This window comes from Epargyreus clarus, unplaced genomic scaffold (genome assembly GCF_041222505.1).
Source record: "Epargyreus clarus isolate Ecla_fem2 unplaced genomic scaffold, WU_Ecla_fem_2.2 ptg000003l, whole genome shotgun sequence".
NCBI lineage: Eukaryota > Metazoa > Arthropoda > Insecta > Lepidoptera > Hesperiidae > Epargyreus > Epargyreus clarus.
The window spans coordinates 8,694,046-8,712,837 of NW_027332211.1; the positions used below are offsets into that span (position 1 = coordinate 8,694,046).

General features: G+C 39.3%; 3 protein-coding genes across 4 annotated transcripts in view; 2 read left to right on the forward strand and 1 right to left on the reverse strand.

Moving 5' to 3' along the window:
- The window catches only part of L (zinc finger protein Lobe), a 79,231-nt gene extending 74,820 nt beyond the window's left edge, over positions 1 to 4,411 (forward strand). For both annotated transcript variants that reach the window (XM_073087046.1, XM_073087052.1), the window contains 5 exons: positions 789 to 996; positions 1,382 to 2,029; positions 2,185 to 2,475; positions 2,762 to 3,073; positions 3,254 to 4,411. In XM_073087046.1, the coding sequence (XP_072943147.1) occupies positions 789 to 996; positions 1,382 to 2,029; positions 2,185 to 2,475; positions 2,762 to 3,073; positions 3,254 to 4,084 (2,290 nt within the window). In that variant the 3' untranslated portion in view covers positions 4,085 to 4,411. The remainder of the gene's footprint in view (positions 1 to 788; positions 997 to 1,381; positions 2,030 to 2,184; positions 2,476 to 2,761; positions 3,074 to 3,253) is intronic.
- Positions 4,412 to 4,700: 289 nt separating this feature from the next.
- LOC140748906 (inactive CLIP domain-containing serine protease A3) lies at positions 4,701 to 9,559 on the reverse strand. Its single transcript, XM_073081827.1, has 7 exons — positions 8,814 to 9,559; positions 8,338 to 8,657; positions 7,700 to 7,834; positions 7,196 to 7,293; positions 6,627 to 6,887; positions 5,713 to 5,914; positions 4,701 to 5,201 (listed from the first exon to the last, which is right to left on the reverse strand). Exons 1-7 carry the CDS (start codon positions 9,208 to 9,210, stop codon positions 5,040 to 5,042), a joined length of 1,575 nt encoding a protein of 524 aa, XP_072937928.1. The 5' UTR covers positions 9,211 to 9,559; the 3' UTR covers positions 4,701 to 5,039.
- Positions 9,560 to 11,343: 1,784 nt separating this feature from the next.
- Positions 11,344 to 18,792, forward strand: part of LOC140752723 (C-Maf-inducing protein) — a 46,929-nt gene continuing 39,480 nt past the window's right edge. The window contains exon 1 of the mRNA XM_073087056.1: positions 11,344 to 12,483. Coding sequence (XP_072943157.1) covers positions 11,851 to 12,483 — 633 coding nt within the window. The 5' untranslated portion in view covers positions 11,344 to 11,850. The remainder of the gene's footprint in view (positions 12,484 to 18,792) is intronic.

Here is an 18,792-nt window from a genome sequence, read left to right on the forward strand (position 1 = left end):
GTGCGTGTATGACAATGACCACGCATCAAGATTGATCACCGCACGGCTCACAAAGCCACGGGCACGGGACGAAGCGTCACCTTTTTCGTCACCTCGCCGCGGCCACGTGACTAATTCCACACAATTTGTCGACCCAACGTTCCGTCGTCGAGTGAAAAGAGATGATGCGCTGACAAATGGCGTCGAGGGTCTCACAAAAATAAAATAATGGCCCGTACCTAAACCGGCGCGGCGAGCACGGCCATTAGCGGAGGTGTTTGGGCGAACGCCTCTATTCTGTAGTTTGCGTGAAAAGCCTCTTTGTTAGTTCTGTTTGGTCCGTGCTTTATGTGGCCACTTATGTCTCATATGACAAATTGTTTTCTCCGCTCGCACAATGACGATTTATCTTATTCAATTTTAAATTCTTACGCCGATGTTTCAGAGCTATTCAGTCTATAGTAGGCATACAGATTGAGTTGGTGATTATATAAAAAAAAACCAAAGATAACGTAATTCATTGAATCGGTCATTTCGAAATTTATAAGCCTTTAGACCTTTTACTTTTTGAACGCTTTATAGATTAAATTTGAGATTAACTCCTATTAATCCCTCAATGATAAGAGGAAGTCACTGTCAGAGCAATTACCTGTTAGTATTATTGATCAATTTGGGTTGACCACTTTGTTATACTTAATTATTTTTCTGAGTAGGTAAACGTATTATAAGAGCTATGTTACACTGTTCCATATGTTTACTTCGCGAATGAATAGTGAGGAAACTACGATACAAATAATAATTTATTTCAGCGATCACCTGAAGATCCATATGAAAACGCACGACAACCAGAAACCCTTCCAATGCACGGTGTGCAATCGTGGTTACAACACAGCGGCGGCGCTTACGGCGCATATGCAGGGTCACAAGCGGGATCGCGAGGGGCGCGATGCAGACCGGAGACGGGCCTTACGATGCCTACGCTGTGGAGACGCCTTCCGCCGGCCAGATATGCTGCAGGTAATTTTGTCGTAGAAAATCGTCTATGACTTTCTCTCCAATACATGGTGTATGACAACAAGAAATGGTCCTTTTGTAATCCATGCAGGGTTACAAACGGAACGCAACAAGCGGATCGAAGAAAGTAGGTACTTAGGCTATATCCATTCTGGGTGTAACAAATATATAGGCGGTAAAACATACGAGATTTGTTAACGTATGAGATGCAGTCACAAGTACCTACCTACTTACATGTGACTTATCTGCCCGTTAGTAATCAGCCCGTTAGTACTAATATCATATAAAACGTCTTTTGATTTTCTACATGGAATTTTCTATCAGCTAAACTTATAAGTTAAGAACATTTTAAATACAGTTAATCTCAAATACAATAATTTATTTTCAGGCTCATATGGCTAGTGCACATGGTGCTGACACCACTGCAATGACTCCCCCTCGGAGAGTAGCTTCTCAACCACCACCAACTCTATTAGCCTGCATATACTGTACTCGGGATACTTTTACGAGTATGGAACAATTACAACTTCATGTGCGCGCAGCACATTCTGCTCTATTAAATGGAGAAAATCCCGCACAATCTTCAGTTGATCAACCCGTACCCACGGACTTGAGCCGAAGGGGTTCAGATGACGCCCCAACTGTGAAACGACCACGACTAAGTTCTGGAAACACAACACCGCAGACGGCTCTATCGCCGAGCACACTCTTATGCAACCAATGCGATGCCGCCCTGCCCGATTTTGAAGCTTTCCGGGCTCATCTAAAAGGCCACCTTGAAGAAGGAGGAGAACTGTCGCGATCAAGTCCAACGCCATGCCTGCACTGTGGAGCAACTTTTGCGGACGCAGCGGCGTCTGAACGACACCTTGCCGCCCATTATCTCGCCGTGTCTTGCGAGTACACTTGCCACAGCTGTGCGCGGAACTTTGCTGCACCGGACGACTTGCAGAAACACTTATTTGACCTGCACGCACATCATCTTTATCGCTGCTCGCTTTGCAAAGAGATATTTGATTCGAAAGTTGCCATCCAGGTAATATACTGTTCTTTTAATTAGATTATTATCCATTTTATCAATATTACACATAAGATAGATTTTTTTTTTTAATTAAAAAATCTCAAAAATGATCCAATGTTTTAATTGAATGATTTAACCACAATTCACATGCTATAATGACATCATTCCAGGTACACTTTGCCGTAGCGCACAGCGGCGAGAGCAAAGTGTGGTTGTGTCGGTCATGCGGCGCGGGCGGCGGTGCTCTGCGTTCAGAAGCTGAAGGCGCGGCGCACGTGCGCGCCCGGCACGCGTCCGCGCGGTGCGCGTGCGGCGCCGTGCTGCCCGGCGCGCGGGCGTTGCGCGCGCACGCCGCCACGCACCACGCCTACCGCTGCCCCGTGCCGACGTGCGCTGACTCCTTCGCCGTGCAGTATCTGTTAGAAAGACACATGCAAGCGCACCATACTGTCGCACAACAGGTGGGTGATACAAGATAAATCTTGATGGAGCTCTTCTAACTAGCAGTTCGACTGTAGAATGACTAGGTACCTCGTAGAATTAATGCTCATGTGGTCATTTTCATGAATAAGGTAAACATAAAATTATATACTCCCCTTCTTGCTGAGTTTTAGTTAATAAACGTAACAGACGTACCTAATTATGGACGTACAATCGTAGGTCAAACATACGACCCGTTTAGGTTCTACCGGACCACATCAGGGACCACCGTCACAAATTAGTAATACGATTTCTTATTTTTTTCAGGCTCTCAACGGAGAAATGGTCAGAGCGAAACGAACAGAAAACAACAACGCCGTAGACGGGGACGGCGCGTGTTCGCCTTGCATCACAGGTTCGGAGGGCAACAGCGCTCCGAGCGACGAGCGGCGGCGGAAGAACGGGGCGGTGGCGCTGCAGTGCGCGTACTGCGGCGAGCGCACGCGCAGCCGCGCCGAGCTGGAGGCGCACACGCGCGCGCACTCCGGCGCCGCCGCCGCCAGACACAAGTGCCTTATTTGTGACGAGGTGCTGCCCTCTGCCGCTGTCCTCGCTGAACACAAGCTAACGCATTGTAAGGTAAATACAGCGTATTCACAAGAATTTCTACTTGGATTGTTAAGTCTTACATATTAAATTATAAATCCTATATCCTTATAAATTATCTTTTGATTTTTGTTTAGTCATTCAAATTCGAAGTCATTAAAATAAAGTATTACATAAAGATGTCATATTAATATGAAACTCTTTGTTTTACAGGTCGTGGCAGGTGATACTTGTGCGAGATGTAGGTCTAGATTACCTTCTGAAGAAGCTTTCTTAAACCATATGGCGCGCCATCATCCTACTCTACCTGCGCCGTGCGTCATTTGTCGTCAAACTCTCGCCTCCGAGGCTGAAGCAAGGCTCCATGCTCGTTTCCATCTTAGGCCGTCTGAAGACGAACAAAGATGTGCTATATGTCTTAGGGCTCTGTCGGAAAGTGAGGCAGGAGAGGGAGCCAGGGCTTGTTCGTCTTGCTACGCTCGTCACGCTGCACCACGCGCGCCGCCGTCCACTGATCACGATTGTAGACTGTGCCGACGAACGCTAGGCTCCCCGACCAGTCTCCAAGCTCATCTCATTGAGCATACCTTTGCCGGCATAGGCGCCTTCACTTGTTACTTGTGCCAAGCCGTATTCACGAGCGCTGCCGGCTTGCAGCGACATCTACCGGAACACGCCGCTGCGCCTAGACCCTACGACTGCGGAAGGTGCGGAGTGAAGTTCTTTTTCCGTGCCGAGCTGGACAACCACGCGTTTGTTCATTTGGAGGAGGCGGAGTTAGCACAGAGAGCTTTTTACGAGGCCTATGCGAGAGGCGCAGCTTCAGCTTGGGCAGCTCTCGCTCCGCCGGATCCAGCGTCGCAACCTCCAGTGTCCACGCCTACTCCTACAATAACCGATTTCCCTGTGAAGCGAGAGCCTGAAATTAAGGAGGAACGCAATACAGATGAATATATTGAGGTGTCGTCGCCCCCGCCCCCGCAGCCGCCGCCCGCCGCGTCGCCCGCGCCGGTGGTGAAGCTGGAGAAGGTCGAGGAGGAGTGATCCGGAAGCCTGATGAACGTTATCGTCCGTAACGCGGTTCTCTCACCCGCTGCAATATTAGATTACGTCCCAGTTAACTATGCCGTAGATAGTTACGTTTAAACTAATTTTACTTGTTGACTTTGTGCGTTTAGAACGCTGTACTAGGTAGAAATAGGCTGTACCTAATGTTTATGTTGGTTAGGAATTGTATGTTTTATAATATTTACACAGCTATTTGTATAGATTGTTAATTTAATAAATTAATACGTTAAGCTTCACCTTAGCTTAAGTTTCACTTATGTTCTCTTCATTTGTTATTTATAAAATAAACATGGTGATAATAAATATTATGTATTATTATAAAACAATTTCTGTTGTTTTCTAATATTCAGTTCAATGCAAATTGTTAAATAATGATAAAAATGTATTATTTATGACACGACATACGGGACGTGTTTGTTATTACGGTTACTATTGGCAAATAGTACTAAAAAAACGGAAAAAAATATAAATAATTTATTTTCAATAACACTTCATGATGTTCATAATCACATACCACATTCAATCGTTAAATAGGCAATAATATAAAAATTTACATATATCATAAACCAAGTAATGAAGAAAATCGAATCAATCAGAAATAATCCAAATAATTATTTTAAAAATCCTTATAAGTAATATTTTTCCTGTCTGCGAATTTGTCAGGATATGCAGGGTAGAGAATTGTTGATTGGCTTAAATTGCATACTGCTTAAATAATATCACTGATGTAGAATAAGTATATCTTGGATTAGTAGCATTTAGTTATAATCCGCGTATAACTTCTAGTCCGCTCTTAATATAGATTGAATGGCAACGTCACAGCAAATTGTATGGGTACATCTGCTCGCAACAACTTCAAAGCGGACTAGCAGTTTGGCGCAGACTATACTTTGTCAATGATATCTACAGTTTTAGGCGATAGATGACAGCACTAAGCGGCAGCAACTTGCTGCTGTATCCAGGGCAGAAGCCCGGCGACGTTGACGTAGGCGGCTGGCACGTTGGCATTCGCGCAGCCGAGTCCCCAGGACACCAGCCCCACCACCACCCACTGCCCGCTTACTTGGCACACTAGGCCCGAACCGCCATCACCCTGGAAGTTAAATACGAAGAAGTTTTAAGTTACGCTGAAGTTATAAAACTACTATAAACTACGTGATTAATCGGCCGGAAGACTTGTCGGTGGATTAAACAATAGTTCCAGGGCTACGGGTTTGAAAATCCTGTTTAGGTATATTATACCTTAGGTACGTTTTTTAACATAGGTAACTGGCGGGTTTGAGTCTTCAACCGGACCGGTTTGAAAGTTTTACCGAAATAAAACATTACACTATTTAGTAAACACGCCCCTTGAATACTAGATTAACAAGAGATTTTAAAATGAGGTATCATCAAATCGCCATCATATTTATATGTGGCTAATATTTAACATCACCATTGGGATAGCAGACACCAGGCAAAGGGAATGATCGAAAAGAGTCATCAAGTACGTACCGCCTACTGGAGCGAATCATCACATAACTTTTAGTGTTAAATCATTTCTTAAAACAAGATAAATTGTAGTATTAAACCTTTTCTGTTTAGCTATGAAAATAAATGTTTACCGTGCATGAGTCTTTGTTAGCTTCTCCACCTGCACATATGAAGGAGGTGGTATCTAACACGAAGCTCGATCCTAGACGAGCTGTCTGCATTTGCGTCTGACAAGTGGCTGGTGCTACAATGGGTACCTCTACTTTTTTGAGAATCTGCTGGTATTGACCTTGAAGTCCAAACATATCTTTGCCCCAGCCTGATACCCAACACCTGAAACAAAAATGGGGTAAAATTATAAGTACACCCTTAAATAGTCATTTTAGAACGCAAATTTAGTTAAAATCGTATATTTTGGTTGCCATATTTTGCCATAAAATTTTGCACGAATTCTATTTAAGGCCGAATTTTTATAAAAATAATGGAAGAATATTGCAACGGAAGAAGTCATTATTGCACACAGACATTAATAGTAAACTCCAAATATAGATAATAGGTTTGTTACGTCTGTGACACATGCTTTTCTTTTCCTGATGACTAAGTTGGAATGTCGTATGCAAACAAGTCTGCCTGCATTACCTGCAACCACACAAGCGAAAACAGCTGTTATAAATACGTATTGTTATTTCGGCACTGCTGTCGAATAACGATTAGGTAATTCTACCATTTTACTATCTTTTCAACACCATCGTTTTAAAGCCGGTCATGGATGCGTTACCACTCCTGAGGACTAAGATGGTCACCACATAAAATGGAAACACAGAACTACTTCACACTATAACTCAATTAATATCTTTAAAGGTGGTAGACCCATGTTGTTGGTAGAACCGTATCGGTTCTTCCACGTTTTTCACCTAATTCATTAATGACGCTGATAAAGTCATTCAGTTGAAAATGTTTTTTTTTCTCCTATAAAAATTATAAATCCGATCTTTCCGTACCCTGGCAGCCGGCCGCTGGCCCAGGTGCACAACGTATTACGTACCTTTGCCCCGTGTATGTGGTCGTAGAGGATGGAGGCAAGCACGCCCGATTTATAGTAGTAGCAGCACCAGTCATCGGCGAAAATGGAACAGGCGCCGACAAACGCAACACTGTTATATCGTACTGCAGAGTGTTAACGTTGTAGGAGGGATGGGAGAACACTTTTGCCACAGTATATTCTTGGAACGGTACTGGTTCGTATGTTCCTGCCGCGTCCCATTCCCCTAGCCGTACCTTCACATTGGGTGCTGTTCCTGAAACACTGGAGTCAGACATGATAATTATTATTTATGAACTTAATATTAGTATAAGGATATACTGCAATGGACATATAGTTTACCTGACTTGCTATCTACATGCACATATCCCGTTGAACCAAATAGAAAAATGGGGTCATGTTTAAGAATCTTAATATAACAACACTTAGGTATTATTACAATAAGTTAAAATTGCTAAACTGCAGAATGAAGTTACATAAGTGCGAACGAAAATTGTCCTAATATTCTAACACTTATAATACCACAAAAGCGAATGATGTTAAAGTTTAACAGAAATCTTAGATTAACTTACACGTATGGCGTCAGCCTATGCGTCACTGTTAAAACATTTAACCGATCTATCAGAACACCTCCGGCTATGTAATCATTTTGTTTTGTCAATATTAAAGCCTGAAACAGAGTAAGTACATTATTTACAAACATATTTTTAAATTCAAGTAGGTTCATAGCTTTACTAGAAACTATGTCCGCAGTTTTATGCTAGGTATTTGCTATCCACAGCACAAAATATGTCAGTTAGACGTAGCAAGTGATTGTGCAGTCTGCCTGATAAGAGGTAATCCGGTAAGAGGTAACTGCCGCCCATGCAGTGAGTGCCATGTCCATCTATAATCCAGTCTACATAGGTGTGTTGCTAGTTCTGAGAACTACATAACAATATTTACAATCAATTTTGTACTTAGTCCTGTTTTGCCACGTTAGTATCAACAGAAAACGTCACCGTATTACTGATATGATACGCAAGAAAATTAAAATAAAGCTAGAGTTAGTCATCCCGTTCTAATCGTCACCTAACCTGCCAAGGATATTCTCCAAAATTAGCTTGACCTGCTGCAGGAGAGATTGCGGTAGTTGGCACCGTTTGTAATGTGCCGCAATTTATGATCGTTGCACCGCAGCAGTATTCTTGTCCAGATGGACATTGTCCAGCCTAAAAATAATGAATGAATATTTCATAAAAGAAAAAACACGGAGTGAGAACTCACGGAACGTTTTTCTTCCACCTCCGCAGCGGCTGCGAAACAGCTGTTTTGTTTAAAAAACCCGAGATTACTGTTTGGTGTGTTAACCGCCTCGTCCACTTGTGAAAACGGAAGAAAAACGTTCCCCGACTTCTGAACCTTATTCTACATACATTTTCTGATATTGGCTTAATTTGACGCGATTTTTTCTAAGGACCACAACTTAATAGATACCCTTCAAATTATTTCAAAATAAATATTTTCGTGCAAGGGTCATCAAATTTTAATTTGGAAAAGGACGGACTTGGAATCGGCTAAACGTTTCCAAGTCTAGATCTTACAGACTGATAGATGAATGGAATGAAAGTAAATAATATATATTAGTATTGTGGTGTAAGGCATTTGTATTATGAGATGTGACAATTGGAAGATTTTTGTGAAATAACAATGTATGAAGATAACAATTAATTACCGGAGTTACAATTCGGACATCTATCATTCCTGCCCCAGAATTTGTAGTTGTTGTAGTATTAACGCACGTTCCAGCAGTAACGCACCTACAACTCTGCCTTTTTTGTATATGATGTTTTCCATTTGTCCCTGTCTGAATCAGTTTCTCTCGTATAGTTAGTTTTTTGTTACGTCTAAATATAATACTTCTTTTCTCCCTTGGGAATCTCACAGCTGTATCATATGAGGGAACTTGAGCGCTATAACCAGTTATAGGTGGCCCCTGCAACGCGGCAGACGCGGATGGTGTAGTGCCAACTCTTGGATCAATCGGTAGTGGTCCTGAAGCATTTTCATCAGGGTTAGATATACATAGAAGATCGGGATTATTACAAATTACAACTGGTAAAAGCTCTTCACGGCTATTGATGACAATAGTCATTTGTGAGGGTATAATGTTAGTCACAATCGGTGGCAAAGATGTTGCTAAGTTGTTACCGGGTGTCGTTGGACGAGCTGTTGTTGTAGTCGTTGTTGTCGTAGTCGTAGTTGTTGGCGCAGGAGCGGTATTTACCGGAGCAGTCGTTACCGGAGAAGCGGTTGTTGCCGGAGGAGCGGTTGTTGCCGGAGGAGCGGTTGTTGCCGGAGGAGCGGTTGTAGGCGCAGGCGTTGGTGGACGTGTCGTTGTTGTGGTGGTTGTTGTAGTTGTAGTTGGAGCTGCAGTCGTCGTGGTTGTGGCTGCTGTCGTAGTAGTTGTAGCTGCGGTCGTCGTCGTTGTTGGAGCTGTCGTCGGTTGAAGTATAGGTGTAGGGACTCCTTGCACTATCACCACGGTTGTGGGTGAGGGGCTCGATGGCATGAGCCCCAAACATGCGGTTAACAGCCATAAACACATTGATGTTACTTTATATAGCCCCCGTTTGACACTAGTTAGTCCGCAGCAGTGATCGCTGTTCCATGAGCTTCATTTATAAATTCAGTTGATAATGAGCGAATAATAAATATGTCCTTACTATAGCAATTGGTGGTATTCCCCAACTATTACAGCCTTCATGGTGTTGATCGTGTTCATGTAGCGATAAATTGAAGCAATCAACGATATGTGGATTACTAATTTGACGTAAATCTATGTTACTCATCACATCAGGATTAAATGACTACTAGTTTAAGTTATAATAGGTACGTATAGATATTTAATTTCACTGTTTTCTACGGAGATGTCTAGTCTTTATGCAAGTTTAAACTGTTCTATAAAAACGGTTGGTCAATGGTCATACAACTTGTCAATTTTAAAATAAAATCGTTAGACCATGTCGGGGTCAAAATCATAAAGCGGCTATGATTCACAAATAATCACGATAATGACGTAATTTTTACGAAAAGTCTATTTAAACAGTTTTTAGAGCGGAGAGTGTTGATTTAGGTGCGGATTGAAAATGTCATTCAACTTATGTAACTGGTATCTAAAAGGGGTTAAAGAGACGATTAGATAGGTATATAGGGACAGGTTACATACATAAAAGTTACCATGTTTCTTAATCGTGTTTCCAAAATTGCAATAATGCGAACATTTTATTTAACGCATGATTAAAATTTGCCAATAAGTTGCAATAAGATAATTTAAATTAAATAAAATAAGTTTAAATAAATTTTCCACACGTTTAGGTTTGAGGTTATACAATCGGCCGCGCACGATGCATAGTTCTCAAGTCGTGATACTCGCAAGTAGGTACACTGTTACACACAGATTCCTATATAATAAAAATCGGCAGAGAGAAAAACGCATGTAGGGAGCATAATGCTTTTTCTTATGTAACGATTTCTCCCTTTATACTCTTAACGTACGAGTAAGCTTAACGTAAGCCACGATTATTTCTTCAATACGCATAAGGTAAATCGACTTAGTTGTACATAGCTACAAAAAAAAATAAAAACATCCGATCGGGGAATACTTTATACATAATAAAATGCCCATAAAGGAACGTCGTACCTACTATAATTCCGGTCTGAAGAAAATTTCAAGCTTTAAAAATTGGCTTATTTAAATTTTTGTCTTGGCATTGTCGCATAAATTCATTGGTATGCAAAAAAATCCCACTCAATAGTATATTACGATTTATACGTCATAAAAATGTAAATTTTGCAAAGTTACGTGATTATGCTGTTAAATAGCACTTAATGTAGGTACATTGTAGGAGTCCAAACAGATTATTAAATATCATTTATTGATATTAAAATAATTTACGCAAGGTAACGTTAAAGTACCTATGTTAAATATAGTAATCAAACGCTGCTCTAAATAAATGGTGTATGATGTTTGTAAATTTTTATTAATATCTATATCTGTTGTATTTTCAATTTATGTTAGAGCTGAGGAAATGTTCAGAGCATGCTGGATGCCTAATCAAAATAAATAGGAAAAGTAACTATCAATAGACGGCAGACGTCGATTGCATATCGGTAGGAAAATTATAGCCCCTTATAATTAAGTCAAACCTTGCTACTAGGTACAAAGCAGAAACAGGTATTGAGAAATGCTGCCGCAGGAAATTGCGGCCCGATCATTAAAACCTGTCAATATTATTTTTGTAGTTTTCTACAGTTACAACGTTTTTTTTTATTTTGATACTTAATATGATTTTGACATGCATGACATCTACATAGTCCAATTTAAAAGCTATATTTATTCCGTATTTTTTCTGCAGCTTAGTTAACAGAATATCCCTAAGTTCTTCATAATTACAGTTCATTCAGTGCTGGGAATGCTCCTATGTGCTGCGGTCTTCTGGCCCTATCATGTAGTTGATTTAAAATAAACTAATATGCCATCTAGACTAAAGCGTTGGAACTGTTTCGGCACAGTGGGAAACAGACCCTACTTACCGAATCGCACAAGCACGAAATCATTTTAGTACGTTCTGTAGATGGCGCCTCTAAGCGAGAGAGAGCGCCGAGAACTACTACGTTCGCCACTAGAAGGCGGTACCTCCGCGTGAAGCACCCGCACTCGCGCATATTTCATGCACGTCAATACAAACACACGATCGTCGAGTGAGACTGTATAGGTACATAGTGGGTACATATTATATGTACAGACTGTGATGACAGCGCCGGCCAGTACGGCTCTGCTCAGTGTTCAGTTTGCGCACACTGCTAGACATTCGAGGCCGATAGTGATACTTGACGCATAGAAATCCGTAGCGCTGTGCGGGTGATAATGATCGATTTGTGTTATTTGAACGTCGGTACCGTTTAGAATTACTACGTACGTACGTTTAGTGAGCACGATTTTAGTGGAATCAGTATTAAAGTGACTTCTTAATCGACAATCATATTATAAGTGTCAACATCGATCCTGCGAAAGCTCCAACAATGAGAGCCATAACGTCCTGCTAGAATGTGCCGATCGTTAAAAAATATGTTATTGTTTATACAGTCGCCAGAACTGGAGATGTAGCAATCTCGTAGTAAAGAAACGTATTTTATTACGGAACATGAAACACCGCTTGTAAGTTTTACTATCATATCGTGCACTATGCCTTCGTATAGCCAAGAAATAAATGGCGATTTGAGCCACAGCGACAACAATGGTTACAGCGCCAATAAGAAAGATGAGGAGAAAAGTGGAGATACGAAATATATTTCCAGCGATTCAGAAGCAAACAAAGCTCCGACGGGGCTGAATGCCGGCCAAAGATTAGCATTCGCATTAAGAGATTTCCTAGGACCCCCAAATATGGTGACCGAGGAGGGAGGTCCTTCGCCGTCGAGCTTAAGCCAACCCTTGCCGCTACCGTTTATAGATGAGAATATTGACTCGGAGGACGCCACGCAGTCTGAGGATGAGTTGCCACGATGTCGTGAGACTGATGAGGTTCTAAATAATGCGGCATGTCGATTAAGGCGGTGGCGTGCGGCATCGCGAAAGCTTAGGCGGCCGCGGATTATAGACAATTTGTGCACTGACGATAGCGGTGGACCGACCAGGAACGATGGGCATACCGACCTGGCCGATCGTCTGCGGAGCCTGGCAGCGGCCGGCAGCATGTCTGCGTCGGCCGGGGAGCTGCTGTCGCTAGCGCCGCCGCCGCCAGCTGCAACAGCGCCCCCTTCGCCAAGCTGTCTTCTCACGCCATCATTATCGGAACAGAGCACAGCTGAATACTTTGTAAGTACTAGTACTAGTAGTTAGTAGTAGTCTAATATTAAAATTAGATAAATGGACCATTATTTTTTAAGTGCTAGATAGGTTTCACCATGTTCCACGCGTGGTTTATAATTTAGATACCTCTAACATAAGGTACAATATATACAGATGTTGAAATTGTATTTTTTTAATTGTCACACGTAGAAATGGCATAACATGGGCCATTTGTAAACAAACTCACGTGATAAACGTTACTGACGTTTAGAATGGTTACAGTAAAGATACTTGACTGTTGGACCCGCGTGGTGGAGCAGCCACCATATCTACCAGTTTAACGCGCATATAGTTCCGGGTTCAATTCCTGGCCAGATAAATTGTAACAACATTGTACAAACATTGTAAATTAAGATGCATTTTGTTAATCTGAATCTTTATGGCATCCATGGCATCCTGAGAGAAAAAGCCTTGTTTTATTTATATAAAAGAAAAAAAAAACATAACAAGCCACAAAACAAAATGCAGTTTAAGGAGTAAAGTTATTCATTGGGTTTTTGGTACAAATGACAAAGACCTAAAATCTTACTCGTGCTTTCCGACTACGAAGACAAATAAGGCGAATCAATGCTATAAATTACTTAATTGCTTTTATAAGGAAATACTGCAGGTTTTGCGCACTGTAGATCTTCTTTGACGTCATAAAGAATAAAATGACTCGTTAAAATACTTTCACAATCGTCACCGAGAACACGGCAGCATACGGTGCGCGTAAACTGTTTAACGTGTATGTATGTGTCTGGTATAAATACAAGAATGTTAGTAGTAGTTGTTAGTTAGATATAGTTTTCATTTTTATAAGATTGGAGTAGAAAAGTACCTTGAAGTCCATTATAGACATCGATTTGAAGGTGGTAGAACCATTTGCAGTTTTACTTCGCCCATAACTACCGCTTTACTTATTTCTACCTAATGACAGCAGTGTTAAGCGTTGCTGTGTTCTGGTTTGAAGGAAGATATATTTTTGGAGGTGTTAAAATTTAGCTCTCAGGTGCATCATTATCTGTGGCCGATCTCTGGTAGGAATCTAATCTTATCTAGGACTGATAACAGATGTCCACATGCCTGTGGACAGTGCTGCCGCACTAGCCAATTGCCATCAGGCGGGCTGTATATTCGTTTGTTACGTCCCTTTGCCGTTATGGAATAGCAGATTTATTAGAAGACGAATACAGAAATGATGCCAGTCCTGAGGACACAGGTCAGGTCAGGCCTTATATATAAGTTGGTCGCCATCATCCGTAACGCAGACCTACTACGCTAGAAACATAATAAATTAGTGAAAGATTACGACTCACCAAAAATACTACCTAGGTACTTGAAGTTTAGCGAACTTTATAGGAGGAAAAAACAAGCGTTTCAGTTTTATAAACATACCAATCTTGAAACTAAGAGGCAAATAGTTTATTCTGAAGATTCAGGAAAAACCCGCGTCCAGTAACGGAACAAGAATGCGGCTATTATCTGTTTAACACTCCCTTAATTAATTGAAGATTATTTTATGTTTAAGTAACGTTTCACATTACCATATAAATTATATAACACTTTCTACACACTTAGCCCTATACTGTAGTACTAGGATTTTTCCTGGAACCTGATTGTCACGGACATACACCAAGACGCATGCACAAACATGCAAATCTAGAATAGAAAATCATCCTCATTTCAATATCTGTTTGTCCGGGCTTCGAACTTGCGTGTTACCACGGCTGTGCCACGCAGGTACACTCAAACACAAATATGAATTACGTATCCATAGATACATGATGGATCATCTGAATGAACCATTTAGTCGATCCATCATGTCTCCTTCGCTATGACAATACAATGTTGCAATGAAGAGCCATTTCACTATTGGCAGACTGGCACGGTAATCAAGGTGCTAAAGGGGTCGACACGGTATTATCAGATACACACAGAATGATATTGGTTATTTAATATCTAGGTCACCAGTTCAGTTTACGCGGTTCCGTAACCACAGTGATATTTTGCTGTAGACTGTAGATTTATTGATTTATTACGTATTTCTAAGTATGTCTCTGTAGCGTAGTACTCGTACACAATCTTAATTCGTCCAATAATATCCGAAATCATTGACTATTCGCGAGGGATCCTCAGTATGCTTGACGAACCTTTAACGTACATAGGTATCTTATGAAATTAACTTAACTTATAAGATTACCTATTACAGGGATTTCGGTTTATTAAATTTCTTATTTTCTATATTTAATTGATTGAAGACAAAAGATGACGTCATGAAATACATTTACAAATATTCATTGCGGATTCCTTCCTAAGGCTTTTTAAACTGAAAGTTTAAACTTTAAATATATTCTAGGATTAAAATTTGATCTATAAATATTTTATCCTTTAAAGAAATAGAAGTCATGTAACTTCCAAGCTTAACAGATAGAAATATGCTTTCTGTTATATCGTTAATATAAAATACCACAAACATTTGTAAAGTCTATCAAATCGTTGGTTTAATTATCTAAGATCAAATCCAATTCGGGTAACATGTTGGACAATTAATTAAGAAATAAACGTCCAAGTCAGAAGCAATATTTGTTGCAGGAAGATATAGCAGATCAAGGTGTGTAAAGTAATGAAACAGAAATTTAAATTTGTTGATATAACTTAGAGGCTAGATCGTATTTGCAATTAGTTGGTCCATATTTAGATTGAAGATTTGTCCTCGCTATTCAAGTACGAACTCGCTAATCGCTAATTGAAATATTAAAGCTATTTTCATCGCGTTTAAATTCTTATCAAAAGCCAATATGGCGTAACCATAGGGTGACAGGACTGGTACAATGCCACGGGCCCCTGTATCTGACGAGGCCTCCTGTTTGAGAGGCTGCGAGCTCTAAAAGTGCACAAAAAAATATCAGTAAAAAAATGGTCGCCAATGGTCACTAAGGCACGTATTCGTAAGCGAAAATTTCTTAGGGCCCCATGCAATGGATTTGCGGATCTCCTATGCGTAGTCACGCCACCGATTGTCAGACAAAAGATAAATGTCCTTACTATAAAAATAGCAAGTGATCATAACATTGTTTTAGGCGTGATTTTTGTAGACTTCCAAAGATAGAATCCGATATAGACAACATTACCCTTCTCATTTTAAAGTTTTTCATAAATATGTATGGCTTAAAGATAGTTTATACACCTCTGAGTAAATTTTGTCGAATAAATCACGTTTAACTGACGTCATTGGCGCGTTGGCGGCCTTTAAATTTATTTATCTTCAATGCTATCGAATAAATGGGCATTTCAATATCGACGCTAACTTTAATAACTAGCAGCTGCTTCATTAATGTAGAATATCTATTTTTGTTACACATTATAATACCAAAACAGTATGTTGCTATGTAACGAAGATGGTCCAAATAAGGAAAAAAAATATTTTATTTCATTATCTGAATTACACAGAATAATTATACATATTATGAACTTATACTTACGTCAAGAGATTATCTATATTTTGGGTTTATTCTCGTGATTGTCTGTATGACATCATTTGTTAATAAAATATGGAATTGTACCTACTTAATTAGGTATATATTTATTTGCAATGGAAAATTTACTAAAATATAAAATTATATGTTCGTCGATTTCATAATAAATAAATAATAGTGGTAGATCACCAAATTATCAATATCATTCAGAATACACCTTTATATTCAGATCTCTATAGGTAATCTTATATATAAAATTATCGTGTCACAATGTTAGATACCGTACTCCTTCGAAACGGCTTACCGATTTTGACCAAATTTTATAGGCATATTCAGTAGGTCTGAGAATCGGCTACTATGTATTTTTCGTACCCCTAAGTGATACCCCTTAACATTTTTTTATTTATATGGCAACAACGTTTGCCGGGTCAGCTAGTAATAAATAAAAATTGAGACTCATAACCAATATTCGATATATTTGAGCTACAACGAAATTATCTACTGAAACTATGGTTCATTAGTTTTAAGAAAAAAATAATGTACCTGTACCTTCTCGTATTACAATGTACTTATTTCGTTACATAGTATATTACAAGTAATTTAAACATTTAGATTCGCCTCATAGATGGAACACGCGGTATAGTTATGCCGACCGCGTGCGGTTCTAGTCGCTTATTGATTGGTTCAGCTCGACTTGCAATTGGCTTTGTTAATATTTTTTCCGTCGCAATGGTTTTTTTTTTATAATTATACACTTTAATTATATTTCATAAATGTAACTTTATTACCGGTATTATATTGTCTTTAAAAATATTGACGTCATAAAGTAATAAAAATCTCATTTTTCTGATTGTGCTTTGTATGTTTGAGTACTGGCGATTAAATGTATTATATTGAAGGACATAGTTACCTAATGGTCGCATATAAACATGGGTAAAATTTGAGGATGCAGAGCCTATTTTGAGAACCTCCAGAAGATGTCTTAGGATATAGGTATTTCTGACATTTACGAATAGATTTAGCTTACTCTCTTATTTTTATTTTATATAACAAATGGGTTTTTTTTCCATCATCTCATTTTAAAATATCAGATGAAGGCTTTATAAATCCATGACTTTTTTCTATGTAGTGATATTAATAGCTTTATGGTTGACGTCGAAGTTTACTTTTATGGAAGTTTTTACTATCAGTTACAGTGCAAGTCCACATACGTAAATACTACACATAGACACCTGCTTTTGTTAGCAACATGACTGTAACAAATCGCTCAAGAATATAACAATTTTTAATGAGTTTCTAGCTGCAGAAGTGTTACCATGATTATTGATTTATAGGTTTGGCGAAATTAGGAAAAGATTTAGATATGACATGGGTCAATACGGAATTTATTAAACTTGAGAAACTTCAGAATAATCACCGCGTAACGGAACCGGAAGACATTAAAACCTACTTATAGGAAATAGCGCGTAATTTGACACATATTTCGCATACTTTTTCAAGATTATTCGATTTTATCAAAAATATAATATCGTTTTTGTTTTATGATTATATTTTCATAGAATGTGTCAGAGATATGTGCTAGCATTTTACGTAAGTACAGACCTAAATCTTTTTGCAAAATTTTTTTTGCAACGTTTGTCGATAAAAAAGGAGGCAATAATGTATGTAGGTACTCCTTATTTAATATTTATTATTTACTCTCTATTATACTCCTTATTTATAAGAATATCTAGTTAACCATAAAAGGTATATGACAAACGTAAAAAAAATCGTCCCTTGCATGTCATTCGAGGTCAAACTCATTAACTGTACAGAAAATCGATACCAAAATATACATCGCATTCTAAATTATGGTCATAGATTAGTAAAAATACTTCGCCGCCTTGAAATTGAATGAAGCCACAAAAGGCTTATTAGTAAGTTCTTTTTTTTAATTCTTGAAAAATAATAACATTTTTAGAGAAAATTTACGAATAAATAACTAATACTGCGTAATTTACATGATAAATAAATAATTATTTCAAATATTTTAGGCACATTTTAGCACGGAGACGGCAAAACTTTTTTACGCAACTATTACAATTCTCAAAACTGGAAACATTTTCTTGTTAGGAGTGAGTAGTCTTTACTTATCTATGGTTATGGTATAGAAGGTATTATTTATGAATTATTCATTAGTCTATGGTTGGGTTGGTGAAGCGCAGCGCTGTCTGCTCGCAGCTCGGTGTGGAGGCACGGTGACTGCGAGCTCCGACTTCGAGCGCCCTCATGACCCAAATTTTCGGAATGACGTCATAGAGCAGGAAGATGCAGCATGTGGGTCACGGGGTACACTAACCCGAGTGCCGGCCTCACTCCACTATCGCAAACAATAAACAAGCGGCAAAATATACGTCATCTCTTACGAAATCGGCACAACTTTCTATTATGAATATTGTTAGTTACGTGTAAAATTTGGTAAGGCTTTGGTGAGAAGAGAGCAGGAAAATGTTTGATCTATGAGTCGTGTGATCATACAATAATGAAATATTATTTTCTGTAATTCACTTCTTTTCTGACAAAAAATACGCTAAAGTCGACCTCATGTTATAAGAATTCAATAAACTAGTCACAGAACCAGAATCATGGTAAAATATACTCCCGGCATTCTCCACTTGCAGTGATACATCTATACTATTTACCATTTCTTAAAGTGCCGAAAAGAAATGTAGTTCACAAAAAATGGCGCTTGTCTAGAGGCAGGATTTTATAGAGACTTCCTGAATCCCAATGAGCAAGATTAAATGTATAATGTCAATAAGCACTTGCACCCAGGTCA

Excerpts from the sequence above, each read along its gene's own strand:
- LOC140748906 (XM_073081827.1), bottom strand. The coding sequence starts at position 9,210 with ATGTGTTTATGGCTGTTAACCGCATGTTTGGGGCTCATGCCATCGAGC. Across the intron at positions 8,658-8,813 it reads AGCTCGTCCAACGACACCCG|GACCACTACCGATTGATCCA; the intron begins GTAACAACTTAG and ends AAAATGCTTCAG. Across the intron at positions 5,202-5,712 it reads CTAACAAAGACTCATGCACG|GGTGATGGCGGTTCGGGCCT; the intron begins GTAAACATTTAT and ends TTTAACTTCCAG.